We start from the raw sequence: 25,984 nt of genomic DNA on the forward strand, positions 1-25,984 counted from the left end.
AGCACTTTACTGACTGCCTGAAGGATGACGGAAAACATGGGAGGCCCAAAACAACATGGTAGCGTACTGTTAAGGCAGACATGAAGAGAATGAACTACAGCTGGGACACACTGGATGAGATTGCCAAAGACAGACAGAAGTGGTGGACCTTCATTGCTGCCCTATATGCCAGCGGGCGTAACAGTCTTTAACTAACTTCCTTAAAGCTTAAAAAACATTTTTATGAAAAAGAAATGCAAAACAAATTAGGTATGGGGAAAAAAAATTAAATTTTGTGGTTTTTATAAACTTATTTTTACAGAAGACTACTGGAAAACAAAAATAAGTAACAAAGAGGAAGCCGTGCTAGTCTATACACTATCAAAACAAAAAGCAGTCAAGTAGCACTTTAAAGACTAGCAAAATGGTTTATTAGGTGAGCTTTCGTCGGACAGACCCACTTCTTCAGACCATAGCCAGACCAGAACAGACTCAATATTTAAGGCACAGAGAACCAAAAACAGTAAGCAAGGAGGACAAATCAGAAAAAAGATAATCAAGGTGAGCAAATCAGAGTGTGGAGGGGTGGGGGGGAAGATCAAGAATTAGACTGAGCCAAGTATGCAGACAAGCCCCTATAGTGACTCAGAAAGTTCCCATCACGATTTAAACCATGTGTTAATGTGCCGAATTTGAATAGAAAAGCCAGCTCAGATGTTTCTCTTTCCAAAACAGAGAGACAATTCCTTTTCTGTAACACACATACCTTTAAGTCATTGACAGAATGCCCCATTCCATTAAAATGTTGACTAACTGGTTTGTGGATCTGGAGTGTTTTGGTGTCTGTTTTGTGCCCATTGACCCTTTGTCTAAGGGAGTTAGAAGTCTGTCCAATATAAAAAGCACCTGAGCATTGCTGGCACATGATGGCATATATGATGTTAGTAGAGGAGCATGAAAAAGTGCCTGTGATTCTGTGAGTAACCTGGTTAGGTCCAGTGATGGTATTTCCAGAGAAGATATGTGGACAAAGCTGGCAGCGGGCTTTGTTGCAGGGAAAGGTTCCAGGACTGGTGTTCCTGGGGTATAGACTGTGGCTGTTAGTGAGGATCCTCATGAGGCTGGGAGGTTGTCCGTAGGAGAGAACAGCAGAAACATCTGAGCTGACTTTTCTATTCAAATTCGGCACATTAACACATGGTTTAAATCAAGATGGGAACTTTCTGAGTCACTATAGGGGCTTGTCTGCATACTTGCCTCAATCTAATTCTTGACCTTCCCCCACACCCCTCCACTCTCTGATTTGCTCACCTTGATTATCTTTTTCTGATTTGTCCTCCTTGCTTACTGTTTTTGGTTCTCTGTGCCTTAAATATTGAGTCTGTTCTGGTCTGGCTATGGTCTGAAGAAGTGGGTCTGTCCCACGAAAGCTCACTTAATAAACCGTTTTGCTAGTCTTTAAAGTGCTACTTGACTGCTCTTTGTTTTAAAAATAAGTAACATTTGACTTTTTTGAATGGGTAGAGTGTTTTTGCATCTTTTGATCACAAATCTGCTTCACATTGGGAAATATGCTGGAGAATTGGATCCTCATAGCCATCATCACATGATTTTTCTGATCACAACTCATGACAAAACACTGAATTGACTTTAAGTGTTTTGGCACAAGATGCATAACAACTATACTATTATGAATGTATTATAAATATTAGTATGCTTAGTCTAAATACTATTCAAGTACCTTAGTATTTTTGATACACAAAATTTAACTTAATATTTTAGGATGAAAAAGATCATTAGCATTTTTTTTTCCCACGGAACACCCATTCACATTGCATATAACACCAGTGTTCTGTGGAACACAGGTTGGGAACCGCTGCCTTAGACCATTTCTCCAGTTTGTCCCCATCATTTTGAATTTTAATTCTATCCTTCGATGCACTTACAACCTCTCCCAGTTTGGGATTTCCTTTGAACCTTATAAAAATACTCTATGCCATTTATTGAATAGAACTGGAGCCTGAACTGATCCCTGTGGCACCTCACTTGTCACGCCTTTTCAGCTTGGCTGTGGTAACTACTCTGGGAAAAGATTTCCAACCAGTTATGCACTCACCTTACAGTAGCTCCATGTAGGTTGCATTTCCCTAGGTTTTTTATGAGTTAATAAAAGACAGCATCAAAAGCCTTAATAAAATCAAGATATACCATATCTTAATAAAAATCAAGATATACCATGTATCATTTCTCCCCCATCCACAAGATTTGTTGCCCTGCCAAAGAAAGCTCTTCAGCTGGTTTGAGTATCTTTGTTCTTGACAAATCCATTCCATTGCTTTTCATTTTATTAACTTCTAAGGATTATCCAGGACAATTCTAGAGGATTGGGAACCCTTTGAACAGGGGCAGGAGTCTGGGTTAAGAAAAGGTAGAGGTATTTCCAGACAGTAGCAGAAAAGAAAACCCCAGGGCACAAGGGATAAGTTATCTCAAATTGAGTTAGCCCTCTGCAGTGGTTGCAAAAATAAGATGTTAGGGGGCAGAGGGGTTCCATCCCACCTTGCAGGGAAATACACCTCAGCACCTGCTTCCTAGGGTAGTATTCTCAAATAACAGTGCAGCCTAGATAAGGCTACATTTCTTTATGTGAAATGCTGTATTGAGACTGGACACAGTGAAATATTTTACAGGTACACTTTCTTATATGCAATTTTTCTCAAAGGCAAATTTCTGCTGTGATTTTCCTTTTTTTGTTGACAACCCCAAGAATTCAAATATTGAGTTATGCATCCAAAAGTCATGAAGTTAAACATGCATTTTGGATTCACTTTTTCATTTGTGGTTTTGTTACTGAGCTTTAGAGTGCACTAGCTTCAAGCTTTTGCTAATACACTCATCCCTCATATCATGAGTACTCACTATAATGAGGGACACACATACATACCTTTGTTCACTAAAAGAGTGAACTTCCACCACTTACATGAGCCAGCTGCAGGGTCCCTGGCCAAGGTGCAGGAGACCCGCAGCCCCACCTGCCCCGCTCCCAACACCCCTGGCTGCAACTCCCTCTGCACCCCCCAGCCCTGGTCCCAAACCCCTCAGCCCACCGCATAGCCCAACAGGTACTCCTTTTGCAGCCCCAGGAACCAGCCATCACCTCCTCCATTGAATCCACCACCAAGTTTTAACCCTCCCTCCTGCTCATGGCCCCAAACCGCCCCCAGCCTTCAACCTTTTCCAACACCCCCCACCCTGCAAGGTTCACTTACTTTTCAAAAGCAGCTGCATGCTGCCACTCCCTCCCTCAATTAGGAGCACTGTGAACCTATCAGAGACTTTAATGTGTATTTAATGGTAATTTAGTGTCCCTCTTTCCAGTTTTTGCCTATGAGCAGAAAGTTGGGAACCAATTGTGCTCATATAACAAGGGATGAGTGTACTTTTCTCCAAGATTCATACATCTATAACAGTTGTACTTTCTTACAACATTCAGTACCATTTTAAATATCCAGTCCCATATGGTTCCCTTCCTTCCCCTTTTTAATTTAAAATGTATTAAAAATTCTAATTTCTGTAAGTAATCACTGAAATGCACTTTACTCTTCTATTATTCATGTATTGTATATGTTTATGTTGATTTTTTGCTGCCAAATTAAACATCTAATTGCAGCCTTAATTTTATAACCTCCTATCTATGTATGGTATTTTAGGATACACATGAGCAATGTTTCCTTTTGTGACAAATTTACTTTGTGTTGCTCCTAAAATCACATACATTTGTAAATGAATCGTTGGCTGTTACTCCTTTGCATTCGTTGGGTAGGGGCATAACGTTGACCTCACTTTTTGGTGAAACTCAAGTACCTTGTCTCCCCCTTGTTTTTAATAGGATAGCTAAGGCATGGGTAATATCAGGGGTGTTTTTTAACTGCAGAGTTAGCAGTGAGGCCACAGCCTGTAACGCTGATGGGCTGTTGAGTCATGACTCGACACCTCTCGGACAGTGGGTCACTTGGTTCCTCTGTTATGAGAGGTACGTGCACCTCAGTGTCTGAGGCTGCCAAGCTGTGACTGAGAGGGGGCCCAGCGAAAGCGTTTTAAATTAAAGGAATTAAGAGTTTCCGCCCTTGAACTCCCCTTATCCCTCTGCTTTGGCTTAAAACCCTTGTCTATGGCAGAGTGGGACTAAGAAGTTCTGGCTTCGCGCCCCGCCCCGCTTGCCATCTCTGGAGCGGAGGCGGCAGAGGCAATTAGCTCCGACGGAGAACCAGAGTGCGCTGCACGTGCGGCTGGCTGCGGCAAATTGCGCCGGAAACCTTTTAGTGTTACACCGCACCCCCAGGATCGGGCCGAGCTCATCCCGCCCCGGCCCCCGAGCTCGGCCGCGGGCTGGGGAAGTGTCTGAGGCAGGTCTCTAAAGCCGCCTTCCCGCTGCCCGCTTCCTGCCGGCTGTGGTTGCGCCTGCGCCGACAGCGGCCTCTACTCCCCGCGGGGGGGGGGAGGTGAGTCGGAACCAAGGTGATGAAGGCGCAGTGCTCGGGGGGGGGCCGGTTTTGAGGCCGCGCCTTCCGGAAGTGTTGGTGGAGGTGGGGCCCGATGCAGGAGGTGGTGGCGCGGAGACTGCGGCGGGGCCTGGAAAGGCTGCGACCCCTCGCGAAAAACAAGACGCTGCGATATGGAGTCCCAATGATGGTGAGTAGCAGGGGGCGGGGCCCTTGCCGCTCTCGGCAGCCAGCGGGGGCGGGGCCTGGGGAGGGGGCGGGGCCGTGGCTGGCTCCGTGGAGGGCGGGGTTTGGGGGAGGGGGCGGGGTCAGTGGCGCTCTCCGCGGGCCCCAGTGCTGCCTTTGGACGCGGGCCAGCAGGCTGTGGCGGGGCGGGGCGGGGCGGGGCGGCGCAGCGCAGCCCCCTCCCGGGCTCCGCCCGCCGGCTGCGAGGCGCCACCGCCTGCCTGAGGCGGCGCTGTCCCGCGCATCTCGCTTCCTCCGGACCCGCTGTCAGCAGAGCCGCACCCGCCATTGCCCGGCATGGGCGCTGGGACCCCCCCCCCTTCGCTTTCTGGTGCTCGGCGCAGGTCGTGAGCGGCCGGGCCCTGCCTGAGGGCGGGGTAGGGGGTGCTCTTGCTCTGCCCGCTCCTGGCGGCCCTGCGCCTTTGGGCGAGGCGCCCCCCGGCTGCGCTGTCGCACGCTCGGTTTGGGCGCTGATGGTGTTGACTCCCGTGGCGCCTTCCCGCCCCTCGGAGTTAGACTGAGCTGGCCGCATCGCTCGGGGCTGGTACAGTTGTGTCCCCTGGCACGCAGCCCAGCCTCGTCCAACCCCGCCAGAGGCAGTGCTTGGTTCGTGACAGAATTATTGCCGTGGTTTAGCTACCGCCTCTCAGCTCGGTGCATTAACGACAGCGTCCTTCCCTGGATGGTCTCTTGCATGTAAAAGCCAGACCAAGCCTTATGGGTAGCAAGCCGGGCTGTTGCCTGAGGTCTCACAAAGCTGCATTACTCAGGCTTCAGCTTTAGCACCCCGTGACAGGGCTCAGGGCCTTGAGCTTCACACCCACGTGGTGATGCTTCAGTTTTGTAGGTGGACACGCGCATTGTCAGCCTCAGAAGAATATGTTTATCGGAGTCCTCAGTCACATCTTGCCAGCAGGGAAGAGTGTTTTATTTCTGACACCAGCTGGACTGTAGATATAAATCAGTGGAGTGGACAGGGACAGATCTTCAAACTCCTCCACCCCCAAATGAATCAGTTCATCTCATTTTTATCTAGTTCTGTAAACTTGACTTGCAGTGATATCAGTGTCTGGTAAAAGGCAACATGTGCCTGGGAAAGTGATGTCATGGAACAGCTTTTAACAGCTTGAAAGCCAGAGGGTGTAGAGTCCTGAAGCACTGAGATGTCTGTAGATGTTGGAATGAAATTCACTGACCTTGCAAACCTAATAGGTACATGTTGTTTTGAGGAAGGAGACTGTACTGCATATGTAGCCAGTTAGTGTACTTTATTTCCTGCCGTAGCTGTCTGTCTCCCTTTACTACCAGAAAAATGCTTGGGGGAACTGCAGGTTATCATACAGGCCTGGATGATGCTTGGTTCTCTGTTACAGGAGGGTGCTGCCTTTCAGTCAGTGTTGCTTCTTATCCCACGGTTAATTCTTTCTGCCTGAACTGGCGTTTGTCTGTCAGCATCCCATGCCTCCAGTGATGCTTTTAGATGATCCTGCACCTGCAAGGGTCTTTGGCACCACTGGCAGTGGAGCTGGCACCATATGATCTTCTGAGATGTTAAGCATTTAAGAATACTTCTCCACTGCAGTTAACATGGTTAAAGGTGATAGGAAAAAGCTTTCCTTTAGAAAAATACAGTTTTGTTTCCAAATGATTAAAAATACTCTGACTTTAAAATTAAAAATAAGTAACATTTTGAAACAAATATTGCAGATCATCTCCTCCTACTCTTACAGTAACGAGGGGTGCTGTGGCACCCTATAGACTAATAGAAATGTATGAGCATAAGCTTTCGTGGGCAAAGACCCACTTCTTCAGATGCAGGTAGTGGAAATTTGCGGAGGCAGGTATAAATAGGCAGGCCAGAGCAAAGCTGTAGATAACCTTGTTATCTATTTATACCTGCCTCCGCAAATTTCCGCTACCTGCATCTGACGAAGTGGGTCTTTGCCCACGAAAGCTATGCTCATACATTTCTGCTAGTCTATAAGGTGCCACAGGACCCCTAGTTGCTTTTGCAGATCAAGACTAACACGGCTACCCCTCTGATACTCTCACAGTGGTAGCCAAGACCCAAATTCATGGTTCATTTGTCTGTGATAGCCAATGACTTCTAAGTACCTAAAGCTGTGCGAGGAATATAGGGAGATGAAGGTTCTTATGATTCTTCTTGCTCTGCTATCAGATATTATAAAACAGAAATGTGAGTCTCTGAGGTGCTGAACTTGAGCCATAGCAGGTAGACCTTTTAGAAAAGCTTCTTGAATTCTAACTTTTAATTACTTACATGTGGGAAACTCTGTCCTATCTGGTAGCCCTGGGACCGTGAGCTTGCTGGATTTTCAAATATTCTGGATAATAGAGAGGTATACCTAGCAATGCGTAACATTAAAGGAAAACAAAATTAGATATTAAGAAAAAAAATGTGTGTAGAATACTTTATTTACCAGCAACAGTACTATTGTACACTGTAGTTACTGTATTTATTTATATTTAGTACCACTGTATTCTTCTTGTGAAAAATGTAAGTAACATTTACTTGCAGTTAAAATGCCAGTTATTTGAGAGTTCGGGATGATAGAATGCCAGATATGAAAGAGTTTACCGTATAGGCTGAACTATAGCATCTTGAACTCTTGTACTTTCCAACTGGATAATTTTCTTCTGTCTTCTCTACATTTATCTATTTTTTTTCTCTCACTCCACTGTGATAAAAAGGCCTTTTGGCCATACCTTGCATGTAGTTCCCCTTCTGCCTCTGAGATCTGCCTCTGGCATTGAAAGTGGTGTGCATATTGTTGCATTACCATTTGGTGTGCTCTTATTGGTCATCACTCCACTCTTTGTCTGTTGAGTACTGAGCAGGTGCCAGAGTTCAGCCAGGAAGAAATGCAGCAGCATTGGAACAAACAGTCAGTACTTCCATGCACCATCAAGAGGATGACAATCATATGCAAGGCTTCTACTGACAGGTTATTGTCTTATAGTCTGCTGGCAGGACCCTTTGGATTTGTGTCTTTTGGGGTTATTTTTCTCCCCAGTTGAAATGTAGATCACCAGGGAGCTCTGACTAGTGTTTAGAAATATTTTTGTTTACATTCTGAAGCCTGCATCTTTATTATGCAGTGGTTTTTGATGAGTCCATTCTTTTGCAGGCCTAATGGACTGCTGAAGCTGCCTTGTTTCGCAAACAGCCATTCAAATGACCTCTTACTTATGTGAGTTCAGATTCCAAAAAGTAGGTTGATTTTTCAATGCCTGATGCTGTGATGATTTGAGCATACTTGCTTTCAATTGAACTTGCAGGATGTAAGTGAAGATTATACATCCTAGAATGGGGGAATATTTTTGCTGTGAATAAAGATTATAAAAAGAATAGGGACATTTCTGCCATTAACTTTCATGCACACAGATCATTATTACATTGTTGTTGCATCAGATGCCAGAACACCCACTACAAACACACTAAGAGCATTTTCTCTGCTTCCTGGTGCTCTGCCAGCATTGTCACCCTTAAGCTCACATACAGCATTCAACTAACAATTCACAATATGCGAATATAAGAATCTTCAGGGAATTTTTATTTGCCTCATGTGACTTGGTTGTTCAAGCGAAGTTAAACCTTCATATGTCTAGAATGTGGATTTGAGGGACAAAAAAAGCTTTCATATTTACCCTTGAGAACCAAACTGGCATCTGGGTCCTGTAGGTAAACTTGTACATGTAAACATTTACTAGCACTGCCCATAGTGTATACAAATCTTTTTTTAATGCTGCTTTAGACTTCTTAACAGTTTCTCCCAGTTACTGACTCATGGTGTCATTGGTATGTGTCTGTTGCTATTACTCCAAGCACTGACTCTCGAATCTAACTGTGTGTGTGTGCTGGATCCCTGCTGCACCACTGCTGCTAACATCTTATTTAACTGCACGTGTTTTGGAGTCTCATGCTGCTCCATATGAGACCATCCTCTGCAACAGCCAATGGTATGCTGGAAGCTGATGTGTGCACAGCTCAATGGACTGCTATGGCTGGTGCAGGACTAGTCTTAGTCTGGTAAACTAGTACAGCTTCCTGAACTAGCTGTCCTATAGTGGTTTTTGTTAGCCCTTCATTGGGAGGCAAACTTCATTTTGAATAGATTGTGTGAACCTAGGACTGGTAAATCTAGTACTAGCCAGCCCCACAGTCCTGTAGACTGACGTTCTCCTGTGTAGCCTCAGGAAAGATGCAATATGAGTGCGGTGGCAGTGCTGGCTTCCCTCTGCTTTCTCTTTCCTTCCCTCTGTAGAGCTCAGCAATATGCCCCCATCCTCTTTGAGTGCAACCATGGAGAGGGGCAGGAGATTAGTTCTGTTCCCATGGCACATTCAGTTTTTAGTCCTGTCCTAATATGATGATAGCTAGGGGGACAGTTAGTGGCAATATAGGTGGTGGTTTCTTTTTGTGTTTTTAGTGTAGCTGTTGGTCTGATGGTAATTGAACTTCTGCCAACATCTCTTCACACTCACAGATCACCCAAGAGTTATCATACAGAAAGAACCTTGGTCACAGTAAACCTTAGCTGGATTTGCATCTGTGCTCTATGGGTGGCAGTAACGTTAATTTTTAAAATGGCACTAGGATTACTTATTTTTTAAAGAAAGAGATAATGTTGTTTGCAACAGTAAGCTGTGCGTGACCACCACAGCATATTTTCCAAAAGCTGCAGCTGCTGAGTGAAATTCCCTTCTCACCTGACCAGACCAAGCACTGTGTATAATGCAAAATGACAACAGTCTTGTTGAAAAAGCCCATTTTTGCTAAAGCTCACACAAAGGACCATATGGGTTGCCATTTCCACTGTGTTCTGAGATTGGTCTCTACTAAATGTCTTTTCTGAACTCTCCCATGGGATAAGAAATGGACATTTTAATAAACAAGAATTTTTGCCAAAAGATAGAGCAGGTAGTTTAAAGTGTGACAAAACCGAGCTTTATAATATGGCCTTCAGCCATTTGCATCTTGACTGAAATAGTGCAGCCGGCAGTGCTCCATATTGATCCAGGAGATTGGATTGCTTGGATCAAGATGGAGTATTTGTGTGGTGAGGCCTACAGTCCCTGAGGCCTGACTGTTCTTTTTCAAGACAGGAGGCAATGGCAGTTTGCTCCGTTTCTTTAAAACCAGCTTGCTGCCCTAAGGCGGTGAGCAGATTGTCAATGTGGCCTTTTACTTGGTATATTTTATCTGCTCATGAAATAGATATACACACCCTTCTTTGTTTCTCCGGTTGTGTATGAGCACTGCATTAGAATTCTGCTAGAAATGGCTAGGGGAGGCAGACTGGTCAGAAAACAGCAGGTTGCAGTCTTTGCAAAGGAATAGGTTTCTCAACATAGCTGGCCCTTGTTCTCAGCTTGGGTGGGTGACAGCTTCCAGAAGGTGGGCAGTTGTTGATCTTTAAACTAGAATATTTATGTACTATAATGCTGTTCACTCTTTTCCAGTGCCTTTTTGTGCCAGTACTTGACAGTACTGAGTACCAGCACCTTGGCAGTCCCAGCCATGAGATTGGCTAGGGTGTGGGGGCAGGGAGCCAGCTGAGTGCCGGCCCCTCTTTAGTTTGTTTTTGTTTTTCATTTTTGTTTGGTTTTGGTTGTTTTTGTTTAGAAAAAAAAGGCACTGCTCATTTCTCTGTTGGCAATCATTTGTGTTAGCATAATACCTTAACATTATTTTCTTAAATTTGTCCTTCATAGCATATATGCATTTCCAAGGCACTAGATAGTTTTTCTCTTTGTGGAAAAGATTAACCTGACTTTAACTACAGGCCACAAAATCGCCTTTTAAAAAAGCTAAGTGTCTTGAGTTAGAGAGCCACTTTCTTTCTGTGATGAGGAGAATCAGACTGAATGATCCCACTGAGATTTTTGCTCAGGTGAGATGGAAGAAGGTGTGAGGGGGAAAATGAGGCTTGCGTCAGGAGTTTTTCTCTCCAATCCACTTTCCTGCCCCATTTCTTTTCACCTTGGGTTTAGCACACAGCGATTGTATTTTCCGTACTACTGCTATTTGCTGTAGTAGTGGTGTGACATATTTTAATCTATAGTGATTAAATGTTACCATCTGGAGGTTGTTCATGTGAAATGAGTTGGGAGTCATAGTAACTTTCCCATTAGACAAATGTTCATGGTACAAAAACCATCTAGGGCTGTCACTAATTGTTTTCCTTATTAGCAGTCTCAGCCTAGGGGCCAATGACTGACAGGTCTGTGAAGACTAAACTACTGCCTCACCCGAGAGTTGTGCCCCTCCAGGTTAGAGTTAATCCAGAAAGGTCTTTTGGTGGGATTGACGTTTGCCATGCTGCTGCCCATGCTGCTCCTGTGTAGTGGATAAGTAAAAGACTTCATTCTCCAGGACTGTCCAACTGGCACCTCTCCCAAATGCCGAACTGCACACACACAAGTTTCTCAGAAGGAAAGCCCCCAAAAGCTTTTAACTCTGATCACTGCAAGAGAAAATATTTTATGTGATTTTTTCAGTTTGCCATTGCACAAGGCATAGCTAGAGGCTTTGGCAGCAGCTGCCTTTGAGCAGAGGCTTGGAAATTATCATATTACTGCTCCAGTAATATATTTCATAACATTTTCCTGCTTGCTTTTCACCAGTGCATGATCTGGGTTGCCAGCTTGGAATATTGTGATGTGATTAATTTAGGGATTTATGACAAAGGGAATGTAATTTTGTAAGTTGGCTCTCAGAATCTGTGCTGCAGCAGGAATGAGTTTCTCTAGCAACGGGGATTCTATAATACAGCAAATTGCTAGGCTTGCCGGAGAAATTGCCTTTTGTTATTTTGTTAACCTAAGAGACTAAGGGTGACTGCTTTAGGTTGTTCAGGATAACCCAGGGAAGTTCAGTAAATCAGAGTTTTCATCTCATCCCAGACTATCAGAGAACAGCTCAATTTAAAATGGTGACAAGCACTAGCATCCTCTATTGAAATGCAGCCTTAATAATCAGCCTGAGGCTACCCACAACTGTTTGCATAACACAATTCTCAGTAGAAAAGGGATGAGGTAGATTTTTTTAAAGGAGAATTTAATGTCAATTTTTTTTTCCATAAAATGCTTTTTGAGATTACTGATTGAGATTGCGGAATTTATGTGACAGATGGCACTCATGCTACATTATTTTATTCTACTTTTCAACATGTTAGTGCATCCATGATTACATTATAATGTTGGATAGTTCTATGTATAGTCAGAGACAAACAGAAAGAATTCAATTGAAACATTGAAGAGGGTATTTGCAGTATTCCACTTTACTATGCAAAATACTGCATAAATGTTAAATATTATTAGTTATTTTAAAGATGACCTTTAGATGTCAAAAAGGGGGAAAAATGCTGTATTTAGATCCATGTGCTGAATGCTTCAAAATAACTGGTTAGAAGGACATTTCAGGATGCAGAATTTTCTTTATTTTTTTTCTCTTGCCCAGTCTATAAAGTGTAAAATATTAACAGCTTTTTCACTTAAAAATACAGGTTTATTTGAGTTTTTCAAATTAATTCTGTTCTGAAGTTGGGTTACCCACAGCATAGATTATGATGGATTATCTGATCAAATGTGAGGCAGCAATTGGCAGGTTAACAAAACTGGGGTGAGTAAAAGTTTGTTTTTAATTTTCAGTATATATTTAATTACTGCTCCTTCCTCAGCTGTCCATCATTATGCACGTAACTGTAAGATTGGTAAGAATTATTATATATTATTGCTAGTGTTAGTAGTAAATATTTTTGTTATGACACACCCAATGTTCCCTGTTGGGACTGGGAGCTCATGTGCTGGCCACTGTACAAACATAGGCCCAAACTGTGCAGATTTAAGCACGTGCTTAGATTAATGCACCATGAATATTCTGTTTGAAGGCAAAGGGATTGCTGAGTGTAAAGTTAAGCATATGTATAAATCTTTGTCTCTTTAAGGTAGGTGATCTTTGGCCCAGTGGCTAGAACACGAGATTGGGACTTGGAAGGCCTGTATTATGGCTGTTAAACAAGTTTGCTAGATACTTGTGGCAAATCACATCATCCCTCTGTGCTTCAGTTTCTCCATCTGTAGTTCCCAAAGCATTTTATAAAGGAAATAAGTATAATTTATTTATTCTCACACTTGAAGCGTCCTTAACTATAAATAAAGTAGCTAAAACATCTTTCCTCATAAGATAAACATACAAAAAGCAAGGAAACATTTAAACTGAAGAAATATCATTGAGGAGCCTTTTGATAGCATGTGCAGGACCAATCTGCTGCACATTCTATGGGCATATGGACTCTCTTTCTGTATAATCAACATCATCATAAGCTTCTATTTCAACGTTACATGCATTGTTGATCACAGTGAATGCAGTTCTGAAGTCAAAACAGGAGTATGCCAAGGGTGTGTCATGTCTGCAGTGCTCTTCAACATTGCTGTTGACTGGGAACTACAGCATACAAAAAAGACCAGCCAAAAGGCATCAAATGGATACCCTTCTCATCCCTTGAAGACCTCGAGTTCGCAGATGGGCTTTCTCTCCTGTCACATAGCCAACACCACATACAAGAGAAAACAGCTCAACTAAACCCATTCATCCAGCAGATTGGACAGAAAAACAACTGTAATAGACATGATGACCCTTAATATTGCATCACCATCACTAGTATAGATAGAGGATTTTATTCTTACAACTGTAGAAACATTTACGTATTTAGACAGCCTCATCAGTCAGGACAGTGGAGTAAGACAGGTCATCCAGAAAAAAATCAATAAGGCCAGGAACATCTTCGGGAACTTAAATACAGTCTGGAAATCATCAAAATACAATAGCAAATCCAAACTCAAGGTTTGTCAGGGCTGTATATTTTCAACATCATAATTCAGTATGCTGTGGAATAAGAAAGTATGACTTGTCCAAACTCTTTTCATTCCATACAGCCTTGCTTTAGAAAAATCCTTTATATCTTTTCATCCAGAACCGTTTCAGCCCAAGAGCTATTGACACAGTGCAGCTAAAAGGCTGTGAGTGTCATAGTTGCAAGAAGGTATTGGAGATGGATTGGCAGTGTGCTTCAGATGGAAATGGATTCCATCACCAGAGTAGCAATAAACTAAACACCTGAAGGCAAGTGAAATGAGGCTTCCCAAAAACATTAAAAAGCCATGGAAGCCAAAGTGAAAAATCTGGGGCATAGGTGGGAAACCTTTGAAATATTTGTCAGAAACGGACAGTAGTGGAGGAGTTTTGTCACTGCCCTAAAGGCCAGAAATGTAATGGGAACATGAGGATGATAATGGTGATTATATTTGATCCAGCACAATGCAATCTCCATGTATTGGCCCCTTCCATCATGAAAACTACTCTTATGTATTTATATCTTTTATTTTTTGTCTTGTCTTCACTACACTTCTTACTCAGCAACGAAGGGTCCTGTGGCACCTTATAGACGAACAGAAAAGTTTTGAACATGAGCTTTCATGAGCACACACTCACTTCATCAGATCAGTGAGTCTGTGCTCACAAAAGCTCATGCTCAAAACTTTTCTGTTAGTCTATAAGGTGCCACAGGACCCTTCGTTGCTGTTACAGATCCAGACTAACACGGCTACCCCTCCGATACTTTACACTTCTTACTGTGTGTTTTGAACACAAATGTGAGCCATCAGGTTAGCTGATGTGTTGCTAACCATGGTCTTTTGAGATCAGTGAAGCCCAGGACAAATCATGTTCAAACTATTCATATGTGGTAAACCACAAAATACTCACTTTCATTCGAACAATGCGTGTATTCTTTTGAAAATCGCAGTGCAATGGACAGTCTCTCTTTTGATCATCCAACATCGCATGACTTAATAGTTCAATGACATTTATGATCTTTGTTACAATCATAATGTGCTTCAAGTACAACTCTTGCCAAACCCTATCTGTGAATTGGCAAAGGTGTCCCATAACGATGTGAAGAGCAAAAAGTAAAACAATTTAAACAGAGTACATTTGTCACATCAGCAGAGTCATGACCTCTCTGCCTCAGAAATTACTGGATGGTGTTTGTTTTGTGATCTAAACAAACAAGTATAGTGTACGGGTTTGAAACCACAAATCTAATTTTGCTTAAAACCTTGTTAAGCCTAGAAGCGTTGTTATGCTTTGATTTATTTAGCAGTGTGGTGCTCAGTGCTATACAATATATGGAAGAAGACAGAGTCTTGGTGCTACAATGTAAATTAGGCAATACAGTTCAGCTATTCAGTTCTGAGAAAAATAGATGCAAATTTAATCACCAGTCTCTGTGCGTGCGTGTGGCACGCACAACATTTTTATTTATCGTGTACTATATATAGCTGAAAGTGTGCTGGGCAGTATAGATTCAATGGTCTCTGCCAAACAAGGTCAAAATCAATAAAAAACCTGTACAAGATAGGACATACACAGAGCATGGTATGACTGTTGTCACACCAAACCTTTTGAGTATTTTTCCATGGATATGGCACAGTCAAAAGGGGGATTATTATATCATATTAGATACAAAATATTTATTACTCTTTCAGAAGCTTCCTGCCCCCCCATATAAATTCCTCCTTTTTGCTTTGTGTGCGTTGTTGACAATATCATAACTTCCTTGAATGGTGAAGCCCGAAATCTGGCCCAGTTTGTTTGATAATGGTCCAGGTTGTTAGCTATTTAAAGTTATTTGCTGCCATTCTTCTACTGGGTTTGTGAAGTGATTTGTGGTTCTGGGTCCGTTTCCTGTCAGGTAGGTGTCACATCACAAAACCCACTGCTAAGTTTGTCTCTAACTGGTACATTCACAGCTTTATCCAAAAGGTTATGACCAAATGGGATTGTACATGTTTAACTCCTTCTAGAGCAGTAGTTCTCAACCAAGGGTACCTGTACCCTTTGGGGTACTCAGAGGTCTTCTGGGGATACATCAACTCATCTAGCTATTTGAAGTCGGTACAAATTTCATACAGTGGCTTATTTTTACAGCTCTGTGTTTTACACTCCCAAATTTAAGTACAATATTTATATTTGAATTTATTTATTTTGTAATATTATGGTAAACATGAGAAGGTAAGCAATTTATCAGTAAAGGTGTGTTGCAACACTTTTGTATTTTAAGGTCTGATTTTTTTGGAAGCAAGTAGCTTTTAAGAGTGAGGTGGAAGTTTGGTCTTACATGCTCCCATCTGGCACCTGAAAGGTTCCACTTACCTGGAAAGGTTGAGAAACACTGCTCTGTAATATTTAGGCAATTATTCAGAAAATGTTTTCAAAAGTAAACAAATGTGTTGCAATAGTAGAAAGAAATTTTATCAAAACAAAAAAGCAGTCAAGTAGCACTTTAAAGACTAGCAGTTTATTAGGTGATCAGCTTTCTGGGACAGACCCACTTCTTCAGATCATAGTCATATCAGAACAGACTCAGTATATAAGCACGGAGGTCCAAAAATTGTTAGCAGGGTTGACGAATCAGAACAATTGTTATCAAGGTTGGCAAATTGTAAGAGCAGAGGGGCTGCAGGAGGAGGGTGTGGGGTGGGGAAGTCAAGAGTTAGATAAAACAAAGTATGTAAAAGAGTCCTTATCATGGGCCAGGTAATTGCTGTCCTGGTTCAAACCACGTGTTAATGTGTTGAATTTAAATATAAATGAGAGTTCTGAGCACTCTCTCTGTAGAGAACCTCCCAGCCTTTATGAGGATTCTCACCAGCAGCCACAGGCTATACCACAATAATACCCCTTGCAACAAGCCCCGTTGCCAGCTTTGTCCTCATATCTGTTCTAGAGATACCATCACTGGACCTAAACTTAGTAACAGAGAGAGAGCCGTGCTAGTCTATATACTATCAAAACAAAAAAGCAGTCCAGTAGCACTTCAAAGACCAACAAAATAATTTATTAGGTGATGAGCTTTCGTGGGATAGACCCACTTCTTCAGATCATAGCCATACCAGAACAGACTCAATATTTAAGGCACAGAGAACCAAAAATAGTAATAGTAATATTGAGTCTGTTCCGGTAAGGCTATGATTTAAAGAAGTGGGTCTGTCCCACGAAAGCTCATCACCTAATAAATTATTTTGTTAGTCTTTGAAGTGCTACTGGACTGCTTTTTTGTTATGGACCTAACCATGTTGTTCACAGAATCACAGGCACATTCTCCTGTTCCTCAGCTAACATCATATATGCCATTGTGTGCCAACAATGCCCACACACCATGTATATAGGACAGACTGTGGACACTCTTGCATAAAGAATGAATGGCCACAAAACAGACATCAAAAACCTCCTAACTCACAAACCTGTCAGCCAGCACTTTAATGGAGTGAGCCATTCTCTTAATGACCTGAAAATCTGTTTTTTACTGAAAAGGAACTTTAACAATAGTTTACAGAGAGAGTGCTCAGAACTCACTTTCATATTCAAATTAGGCACATTAACATGTGGTTTGAACCTGGCCCATTACAAGGACTCTTTTATATACCGTCTTCCCGTGCCTTACGAGGGTATTTCATTCCTGAAAAACTCCTCTTAGGGCAAATTCTTGTAAGTCGAAAATGTAATTACCATATATTTCAATGGGAAAAAATTTTATGCATTCTCGAGCCCCAAAATTTACACCCATTTATGCTAAAACAACACTAAAGCCCATTAAAATGAACACAATTACTTCAATAGTTAACATTAGTTATCATAACATAACCTAACAAGGCATTTTCCCTTCATTAATTACTCTATTATATGGCTGTTTACTTGCTCTCATTAAGCTCTTTCGTAGCTATTATGCAGCATACGCTTAACACTACGCTCACAAACAAAACATACATATGATACTCAATGTTTATGTAATTCAACCTTTTAATGCAAAAAAGAGCAGAACAGGAAAAACAAAAGAAATCAATGAAGACAATGCAAATGATATCACACACAAAGAACAAGTTGACATTGTGTGGAAAGGCGAAAAGATGAGGTGAGGGAGACTGTGAGGAGAGTCACTGTTTGTTGGTTGGTGATGGTGGCACTGGTGTGTATGGAGTAGAAAATGAAGGCAAAGGTGAGGAGGATGAAGAGTGGCTGAGTTCTTCACACTCCATAATTCCTGGATTGTCAGCGTCATCTTCTTCTTCCTCTTCCATTGCAGTGGGAGAACAAGAGATGCCAGAGGTTGAAGGCTGAGGCTCAGAAGCAGCAGAAGTACCAGCAGCAGCAGTAGCAGGGGTGGCTGGAACTAAAAAAGATAAAATACTTGTCTGCTTGCCGCCTTGCATCTTTCTATCATACAGTTGTTTGTAACATTCAGTCAATTCTCTCATGAGAATTTTAGCTTTCCGAGCTCTTTCAAAATTGCTATCGTTTTCGTCCAACAAAGCACAAGGACTGTTGAAAATGGAGAACAAATTGCATGACTGTTTCTTGCCAAATTCTTTTACTGGTTCTTCCTCTTTGTCGAATTTCCCTTCTTTCAAACGTTCAGCCGCCTCTTTCAAACACTCTTCTTCTCGTTGAATTAGCTCGTCGTCCGTCAGGTCTTCAGAGTGAGATTCCAACACCTCTTGCACATCTTCAATGTTGGCCTCGTCAAAACCTGCTTTCACTGCCAGCTGTACAATGTCATCACAGATTGTCTTGTTCACGGATTCAAAACCTTGAAAGCCGTGCACAGCCCCAGGAAGAAGTTTTTTCCAAACAGCATTCATAGTGTTCGCTGTCACTTTGTCCCAAGCAGTTGCTATGTTTTCAATGGCCATTTTTATGTTGTAATTTTTCCATAATTCCCTGAGCATTACCGTGTCACTCTTGTCCAAACCATCAATGAGATACTTCATCACAAGTTGCATTTTGTAAGCCTTAAATGTAGCAATGACAAAGATGTTGTGTTTGGAGGCAAAAATACAACCTGAACGTTGCTACTGTAATCAAGAATTGTTGCTGGATGGCCTGGAGCATTGTCGATGATTAAAAGTGCTTTGCTGTCTAGGTTATTTGCTTTGCAATATTTTTCGACGAAACGACAAAAGTAACTCTGCACATAGTCTAGAAACACTTGTTGGGTCACCCATGCACGTCTATTTGAATGCCAAATCACTGGAAGGCTTATCTTATTGATGCCTTTCAAGGTCCGTGGATTTTCTGAATGGTATATGAGCAAAGGTTTGACCTTTACGTCACCCTCAGCGTTGCCACCAAGCAACAACGTTAACCTGTCTTTAGAGGCTTTATGTCCTTTGGCTTGCTTTTTGTCTTTGGAGATGTAGGTACGAGACGCCATTCTCTTCCAAAACAAAGCAGTCTTGTCCATATTGAAAATCTGCTTGTTAGTGTAGCCGCCTTCTTGGGTAATTTTCTTGAGCTTTTCAGGAAAAGCACTGCCTGCTGCAAAATTGGTGTGGGGACTTGTGCGGGGCTGCAGGACAGAGAGGCCCCACTGCTGGCGGCCGAGGCACAGCTGCACAGAGTAGGTGGCGGTGGCCCCCTAGCCGCCCAGGGGGTGAGCAGCGGGGGTGGGGCCGGGATGGGCTGCGCGCCCAGCAGCCATGTCTCCCAGGAGTGCCTGGGATCCTGCAGCTGCCAGCTGGGCTGGGGCACGCTGCTGCTGCAGCACCAAGGCAGAGACCCAAACCAGCCACAGGTAAAGACTGGGCTTGGGGCTCTGGGAAACCGCCGCCGGGCACTGCGGAGAGATGTGCCGGGTGCGATGCAGCTCAGGAAGCCGTTGCCTGGAGCTGCGGCCTTTCTCCTGCTGCGGGGTGTCAGCGTCCTGCTCAGAAACTCATAAATTCGAGGAAATGCCTCGTAAGGTGAAGTAGTGGTTTTAAATCAAGCTGCTCGTAAACTTGAATTCTCGTAGCCTGAATGGGCGTATCTCGGGGTATGACTGTATTTTGTTTTATCTAACTGTTGACTTCCCCACCCCACACCCCCTCCTGCCGTCTCTCTGCTCTTCTGATTTTCCAACCTCGATAACAATTTTTAGACCTCCGTGCTTTATATATTGACTCTGTTCTGGTATGGCTATGATCTGAAGAAGTGGGTCTATCTCACGAAAGTTCATCACTAATAAATTTTTTTTTTTAGTCTTTAGAGTACTCCATGACTGCTTTTTTGTTTTGCTAGAATACAGACTAGCATGGCTATCTCTGTCACTATTCAGAAAGAAATTTTGTGTGTCTGAAAATTGTAGGTACTGGGGGTACTCTAAAAGGGATACTTTATTGGGGGGGAAGGGTTGAGGAAAAACTGTTGTAGAGTACATTGCCCCTTGCCAATGAGTGCCCATTTCTATGGCTTCAGTTTTCAATGCCACCAGTCTCCCAGCTTCTGAGAGGAGGTTAATCTCTTGCTGTTTGTGTGGTGGGGCAGCCCTACCTTTTCCAGTGGAAAATGAACTTGGCTAACCCCTTTTGGGAGGAGTAAACGGAGGAGAAAAGTCTGTCTTCAAAAAAAAAATAGAAGTAATCTGTCAGGGTGATGTGCTAGTTAGGAAGGGTTCGCGTTTCAGCCATGTCCACATAGCACGATATAGCAAGTATGGGACTCAGCATGTTGCCAGTACTGTGTTATGAGCCCAATACATTTCATTTGAACAACCAGCATTGTATGGAGAGCTGCTGCCGTGTGAATTGCAGCAGTGGCCTACAGAGAAGGACTTAATAATCAGTGAGGCATGAGAGAGAGAAAATCCAGGGTAGTTTTTCTTCTGGGGGCTCAGAACATTCCCTTCCTGACCCACTGCCTGCCTCAGAGGTACCTCTCATTAAAGCCTGTTGCTGTCCCCTTTGGTATATCAGCCAAAGGGCCATGCCCGAGCAAGAGTAGAGTGCTGATCTTCTTTATAACATATAGATTTCTTGGACACCTCATATTGCTTTACTTGAGCTTTAGGTTCCCCTAAGCATGGCAGGGCTCAGGTTAAAATAGATCTGTATTCTTTGTGATGTGTCTCTGTCATAAAAGTAAATCATTTAACAATTTGCATCATACTGACATGAGATTCTGTCTTGCCTGTTTCTTTCTTTACTATTCCGTTTCATAAGCTTCAGTGGTGTGGAGGGAGCTCCAACAAAATAAATGGGGTGATAACTAAGCTACAGGTACAGTGGTTGTGATTTCTTCAGCTACATAATAAAGGACATTTGTTCCAGAGAATTAAGTCCTTTTATGCCCAGGCATGTGAGTAAGTCAACTGAGCATTGTTACTTCCCTGTTGTTGGTGTGAGAACAGTGAGAGCCAAGCTGGTAGCAGGGTCCTGTGCCACTGACAAATCAAGGAGCCAGTTGAAAACAATTGTATATGATGTTTTTAAGGGTTGGAGTTGAGGAGGGAACAAGCACTTAGGCCATGTCTACACTTCCGGGAAAATCCATGCTGCTGTGGTAGATCTTCTGGAGTTCAGTTTAGCATGCCTGGTAGGGATGCGTTTAATCGAACTTCTGCCCCATGTGAGGAGTAAGGGAAGTTCATGCCCATCAGCCTTCCTTAGTGGATTATTACATAATTAACGTAGCTGGCATCTCATACCTTAATTCAACCTTCTGCTGTAGTATAGACCTGGCCTTAGAAAATATGGATACCCACTCAGTCCTTTCTGAATAAATGAGAAACTTGGTAAGATCCATAAACAAGCTATGATGGATGAAAGCTCTGATGCCCCCTATTTATGAGGTCATATACCTCTTGAGTCTTTCCCCACCTTGGGAAGAGCATGAGGCCCCATAGCACTTCCAATGGTGCGGGTCAGCGTTTTCTTGTAGTAGTCCAGAGTGTTATGTGCTGTGCTGTGTCTTTTTAGTTAGTGCTTTTTCTTTGCTATTTCAGCTCCTGATTATTGGTGGGTCCTTTGGTCTCCGGGAGTTCACTCAAATTCGTTACGATGCTCAAAAACTCCGCAGCAAGGTAAGTTAAGTGGTTTGTCGAGTTTTCAAATCTAGAGAACCCTGAAAACTTGTGAAGACTGGAAAAATAGTATTTGGGGGTATGCAGAGAGCCTAGTATGGTGTGACCCACACCCATGATTGGGGGTCTGTGGGAGGCATTCCACAAAACAAAACATGATGATAATGAACACTCAAAAACTATTCCTGGGAGGCAAGTTGAAGAGAAAAGTAAGATGAGCGCTGCTACCTCTTCTGTGGCTTAGCAGAAGCCCCTCTAGACTGATTAAAGATGAGCAATGATGAGTTACGGTGAAGAGGTCTGATCTTGCCAGAAGGATGGTGATTACAGTGACCCTGTGTAGACCAGAAAATAAGTTGTGTTTTAAATGTTGCTAGTTCATGTCTTAATTATTATGGCGTTAAATACTACTTAGTGCCGAGGGTAGACAAGTTGCGCTTCCTTAAAAAATGGCCTTAAATGGTCCTGGTCAACCCATTGTGGCAATGAACTGGGGTGGGAGGAGCTATCATGTGCCTCCTCCCTGGGCTGCCCTTTGTGATGCAGCATGGCCCAGAGTCTTTGCAGTGTTCCACGCATGGTGCAGACCCACCTCCAGCATGTCTCTTGTGTCAGGGCTTTGAAGAAATTGTGTGTTTCATATGCGTTCTTTCAGAATTTTATTGCCCTTTCTGTAAAACTAGTGCAGAAAGCAAAATGAACGTAAGGCCACATTTTTAACTGGAAGTCTGTTGTACCAATGTTACATGGATGAAACAGTTTTTTTTTTTTTTTAAATCATTAATTTACAAAATAAGTTATTGTAATGTTAGCACACATTTAATGGCAACAGCGTTTTGCAATTTTCTGTGTTTCCTTCTGCCAGCAAGCATATTCCTACTGCTGATAGCTGTAGCTGCCTCTCGGCAAACTGCCTTTTTTGGCCGCGTTTGGAGACCTTCAGAGGTTTTAGAAAATGCGCTTTGCATGCATTTTACATAAAATTAAACTAGCCAAGAGCTCTTTCTTTAGAGGCTTGTTATTAGGGGTTAGTGGGCAGGAAAGGGAAGTGAAATTAATGAAGCTACAGATTTTAAACCAGCTGAGACTCCTGCACTTTATTTTTGTATCTTAGCTAGACATTTTGGTCATAGCAAATCAATAAATTATGGCGGTAAAACAATGGGTTATTATAAATCCATAGAAGTGAAATAGTTTTGTAGGAGGGTATGGCACCTTTCATCTCTGTGTCACTAGTACAGCTACAGCCCAGGTGAATGACTGCAGAGCATCCTAAGTTGTGTCAGTTGAGTTCTTAGTGGGTAGATAGCTGCCATCCAGCAACATACATTCTTGCAAGCCTGTTTCAACAGCGTGGCCAAGGTCTGAACACATCCCTGACCTTTGGAAGCATCTATCTAGAGGTTAGGCGGGAGGATGGAAAGGAGCAGGGGAGGATCATGCAGCTGCAGACTTGTTCTCAGGATAAGCGGAGAGCTTAATTCTTCAGTGAAGTCAGTCCAAAACACTTCAGTCTGATTTAGCTTCTTTCTTTTTTTTGTGCCATCAGTTTTTTTTCTCAGCTCCGTGGCCACCTTTGACGGGACGAGCCTTTAGTCTCACGTAGGTTTGGCTTCACCTTCTGGAATTTAAGTAGCCCAGCACACCCTTAACCAATGTTGTTTACTTAAAATCTAGAAATACAGTCAAACTCTTAAATAACTCTTAGCAATCCACTGATATAAAATATTCAGTTTATTCAGTGCCTAACTACAGGGGGGCCTCGTTATAAGTCCAAGTTACATTTCTTATATAAAGCAACTTATGGCAAAATGACTTACAAAGGGAATTAATACCCATAAGAAATAATCTAATTAGCTTGAGATATGTTCCTAACACATACAGCTCACAAACGTGTGGTGTATATATAATGTACCTATAACCCACAAAAAACAATAAATAGAAATAGTACAGTAGACCCTAGCTTTGTGGGGACTCGACTTAGGTGTTTTCATGTTAATGCGAGTCGAGTGCAGGAGGACCCTACTTTCTTGTACCCCATCTCACTGCTTACTCCCGCTCTGCTGTCCGGCTCAGGGGCTCCTTAGGAGACAGCTCCTACCTTTCAGCTGCCTGGCACTACGATGCTGGGGGTGGAGAGGGACAGGCACAGCTGGAGCTGCCCTGGGCCAAGCCACACCATGGCTGGAACTGCCCCGGGCTCCAGTGCTGTGGTTGGAGCTGCCACTTCCGGAGCAGCCCCAGGAGCAAGCCCACCGTGGCTGGAGCTGCTGCCACCAGAGCAGCCTCGGGGCCAAGCCACACCGTGGCTCGGGGGTGTGGGGGGGGCAGCCATTGCTGCTCCGCATTGCCAGTGGCTGGAGCAGGAGGTGCTTTGCCTGGCCCCTAACCTGGCTCCCACCTGCCCGCCTACAGGGGCCGCTGGAGCCACTGGCTGGAGCAGAGGCTCCAGCTGCCCACTTCCCCTAGGCAGGGAAATTCCAGAGATCTCCCCAACCCCCAATTTATGTGAAATTTGATTTACACGGCTGTTGCCCAAGACGGAACCTCCATGTAAATCAAGGGGTTACGGTGCTATACAGTGCAGTGTATTAAAATAAATTATGTGCACTTGCAATGCGTTCACTTCAGAACTTGGTAAGGATGAGGCAAAGGATTGCGGTGTGATGTCATGACACACTACAGCAAGGATGCGCAAAGTGGGGAGGCGTAGCTCCTGGGGAAGGCTTGAAAATTTTCAGGGGGCACAGCAAAGTCCCACTCCTTGCAGCCGCAGTGTCACTAACGGGGGGGAAGAAGCTGGCTCCGCAGGAGGGAGTGCAAGCAACACATGTGCCCTGTCCATTCTCCCTCGCAATGGGATGTTCCTCTTGTGCACTAGGAAGGCATATACACACTGCCACCTCCCTTCAAGCCAGCAAGCAGCCTGCCCATGCTTCCTCCTGCCTTTGTTGGGCAGTGTAGCTGCCCCCTCTGCCTTCCCCCCACCGCCTGGCTGCAGTCCATACGGGCACAGTACCTGTACAGGTTATACCTCTCATCCTGCAGCTTTGGGACCTGACCTGCAGCTTTCTGCAGGTCCCCCGTTGGTCCCCCATGACTTCAGGGCTTGCTTCAAGGGCCCCTGCTCTACAGCACCTGACTCCCAGACACCAGCTCCATTCCTGGCTGTTGGTCTCTTGGCCCCCAGATGACATACATGCAGATCGGTACAACCTGCAATGCATTAATTGCATATGTGAAATGACTTATGGTGAGGCAACCTATAACGAGGACCGTGTGTGTGTGTGTGTGTGTGTGTGTGTGTGTGTGTGTGCGTGCAGTATCACTGTCCACTACTTACTGTTACCAGGCAGCTCTATCAACAGATTAGTGTTGATAGATAGGTAATGGGAGAAGCGCTGGGTGTATTTGAAATATTGCACTCTGGCTGTGGCCACACTTGGCCAACACTTTGAAATGGCTGCAGCACTTCGAAAGTGCCGTTTTCAATTGTGTGTGGCTTGGCTACCTGGGGGTCCTTTTTGAAAGGACCCCACAGACTTCAAAATCCCCATATTCCTGTCAGCTGATAGGAATAAAGTGATTTAGAAATGTGCGGGGTCCTTTTGAAAAGGACCCCTGTGTAGCCAAGCCATGCGCGATCGAAAGCAACACTTTCAAAGTGCGGCAGCTGGCAGCATGCTAACGAGGCACTGAATATTCATTTCAGCGCCTCATTAGTATCCTCCGATTTGGCCATTAGCATGGCCATTTCAAAATGTTGGCCAAGTGTGGCCACAGCCTAAATGTTGTTTTTTCCCTGGAACGTAGTAAGATTCTGCAAAGAGTTTTTCTTTGCTTGCCTGTGCCATAATTTCATAGCAGGTTGTTTAAAAGGATTCTATGTGTTTTTGTCTGAACACTCCTTTGGTAATTTGGTTTTTGTGGTGTGTTTTTGCGGGGAGAGAGAGAATATGAAAATAACTTCAATTTGTCAGCTACGGAATGGAGTCATTGCGTTGCACTGACTGTCACTGAACTTTGAAGAGTAAGTTGATCTTCTCATCTAGCTGTACTTTTTGTTTTTAATTGATTTTCAGTGAGCTAATCACTCTAATGATGTGTATCGGGGATTGATGATGACTGCTGTTGGTTTTTGTTTTTTTTTTTCTCCCTCCATAAGCAAGTCAGTTTGGCCTGAATCTTGAGTCTAATGAAGACAAACATCAACTAATTTGTTGGTGAAACTTGAATTTTCAGAGACTAAATTAATTAATGAACTTGCCTGTAAGTCATAAGTCATCCTAAAAAATCCCAAACCTTAAAATGTTTGGTGGTTTAAAAGGCTTGCGAGAAGTATGAGTTCTTACTACA

The 25,984-nt window shown here is 43.4% G+C and overlaps 1 protein-coding gene across 1 annotated transcript in view; it reads left to right on the top strand.

Annotated features, from left to right (window-relative positions):
* Nucleotides 1–4,519: 4,519 nt before the first annotated feature.
* Nucleotides 4,520–25,984, top strand: part of COX16 (cytochrome c oxidase assembly factor COX16) — a 53,198-nt gene continuing 31,733 nt past the window's right edge. Inside the window, exons 1-2 of the mRNA XM_074997162.1 lie at nucleotides 4,520–4,671; nucleotides 21,551–21,628. Coding sequence (XP_074853263.1) covers nucleotides 4,576–4,671; nucleotides 21,551–21,628 — 174 coding nt within the window. The 5' untranslated portion in view covers nucleotides 4,520–4,575. The remainder of the gene's footprint in view (nucleotides 4,672–21,550; nucleotides 21,629–25,984) is intronic.

Source organism: Carettochelys insculpta, chromosome 6, assembly GCF_033958435.1.
Source record: "Carettochelys insculpta isolate YL-2023 chromosome 6, ASM3395843v1, whole genome shotgun sequence".
Lineage (NCBI taxonomy): Eukaryota > Metazoa > Chordata > Testudines > Carettochelyidae > Carettochelys > Carettochelys insculpta.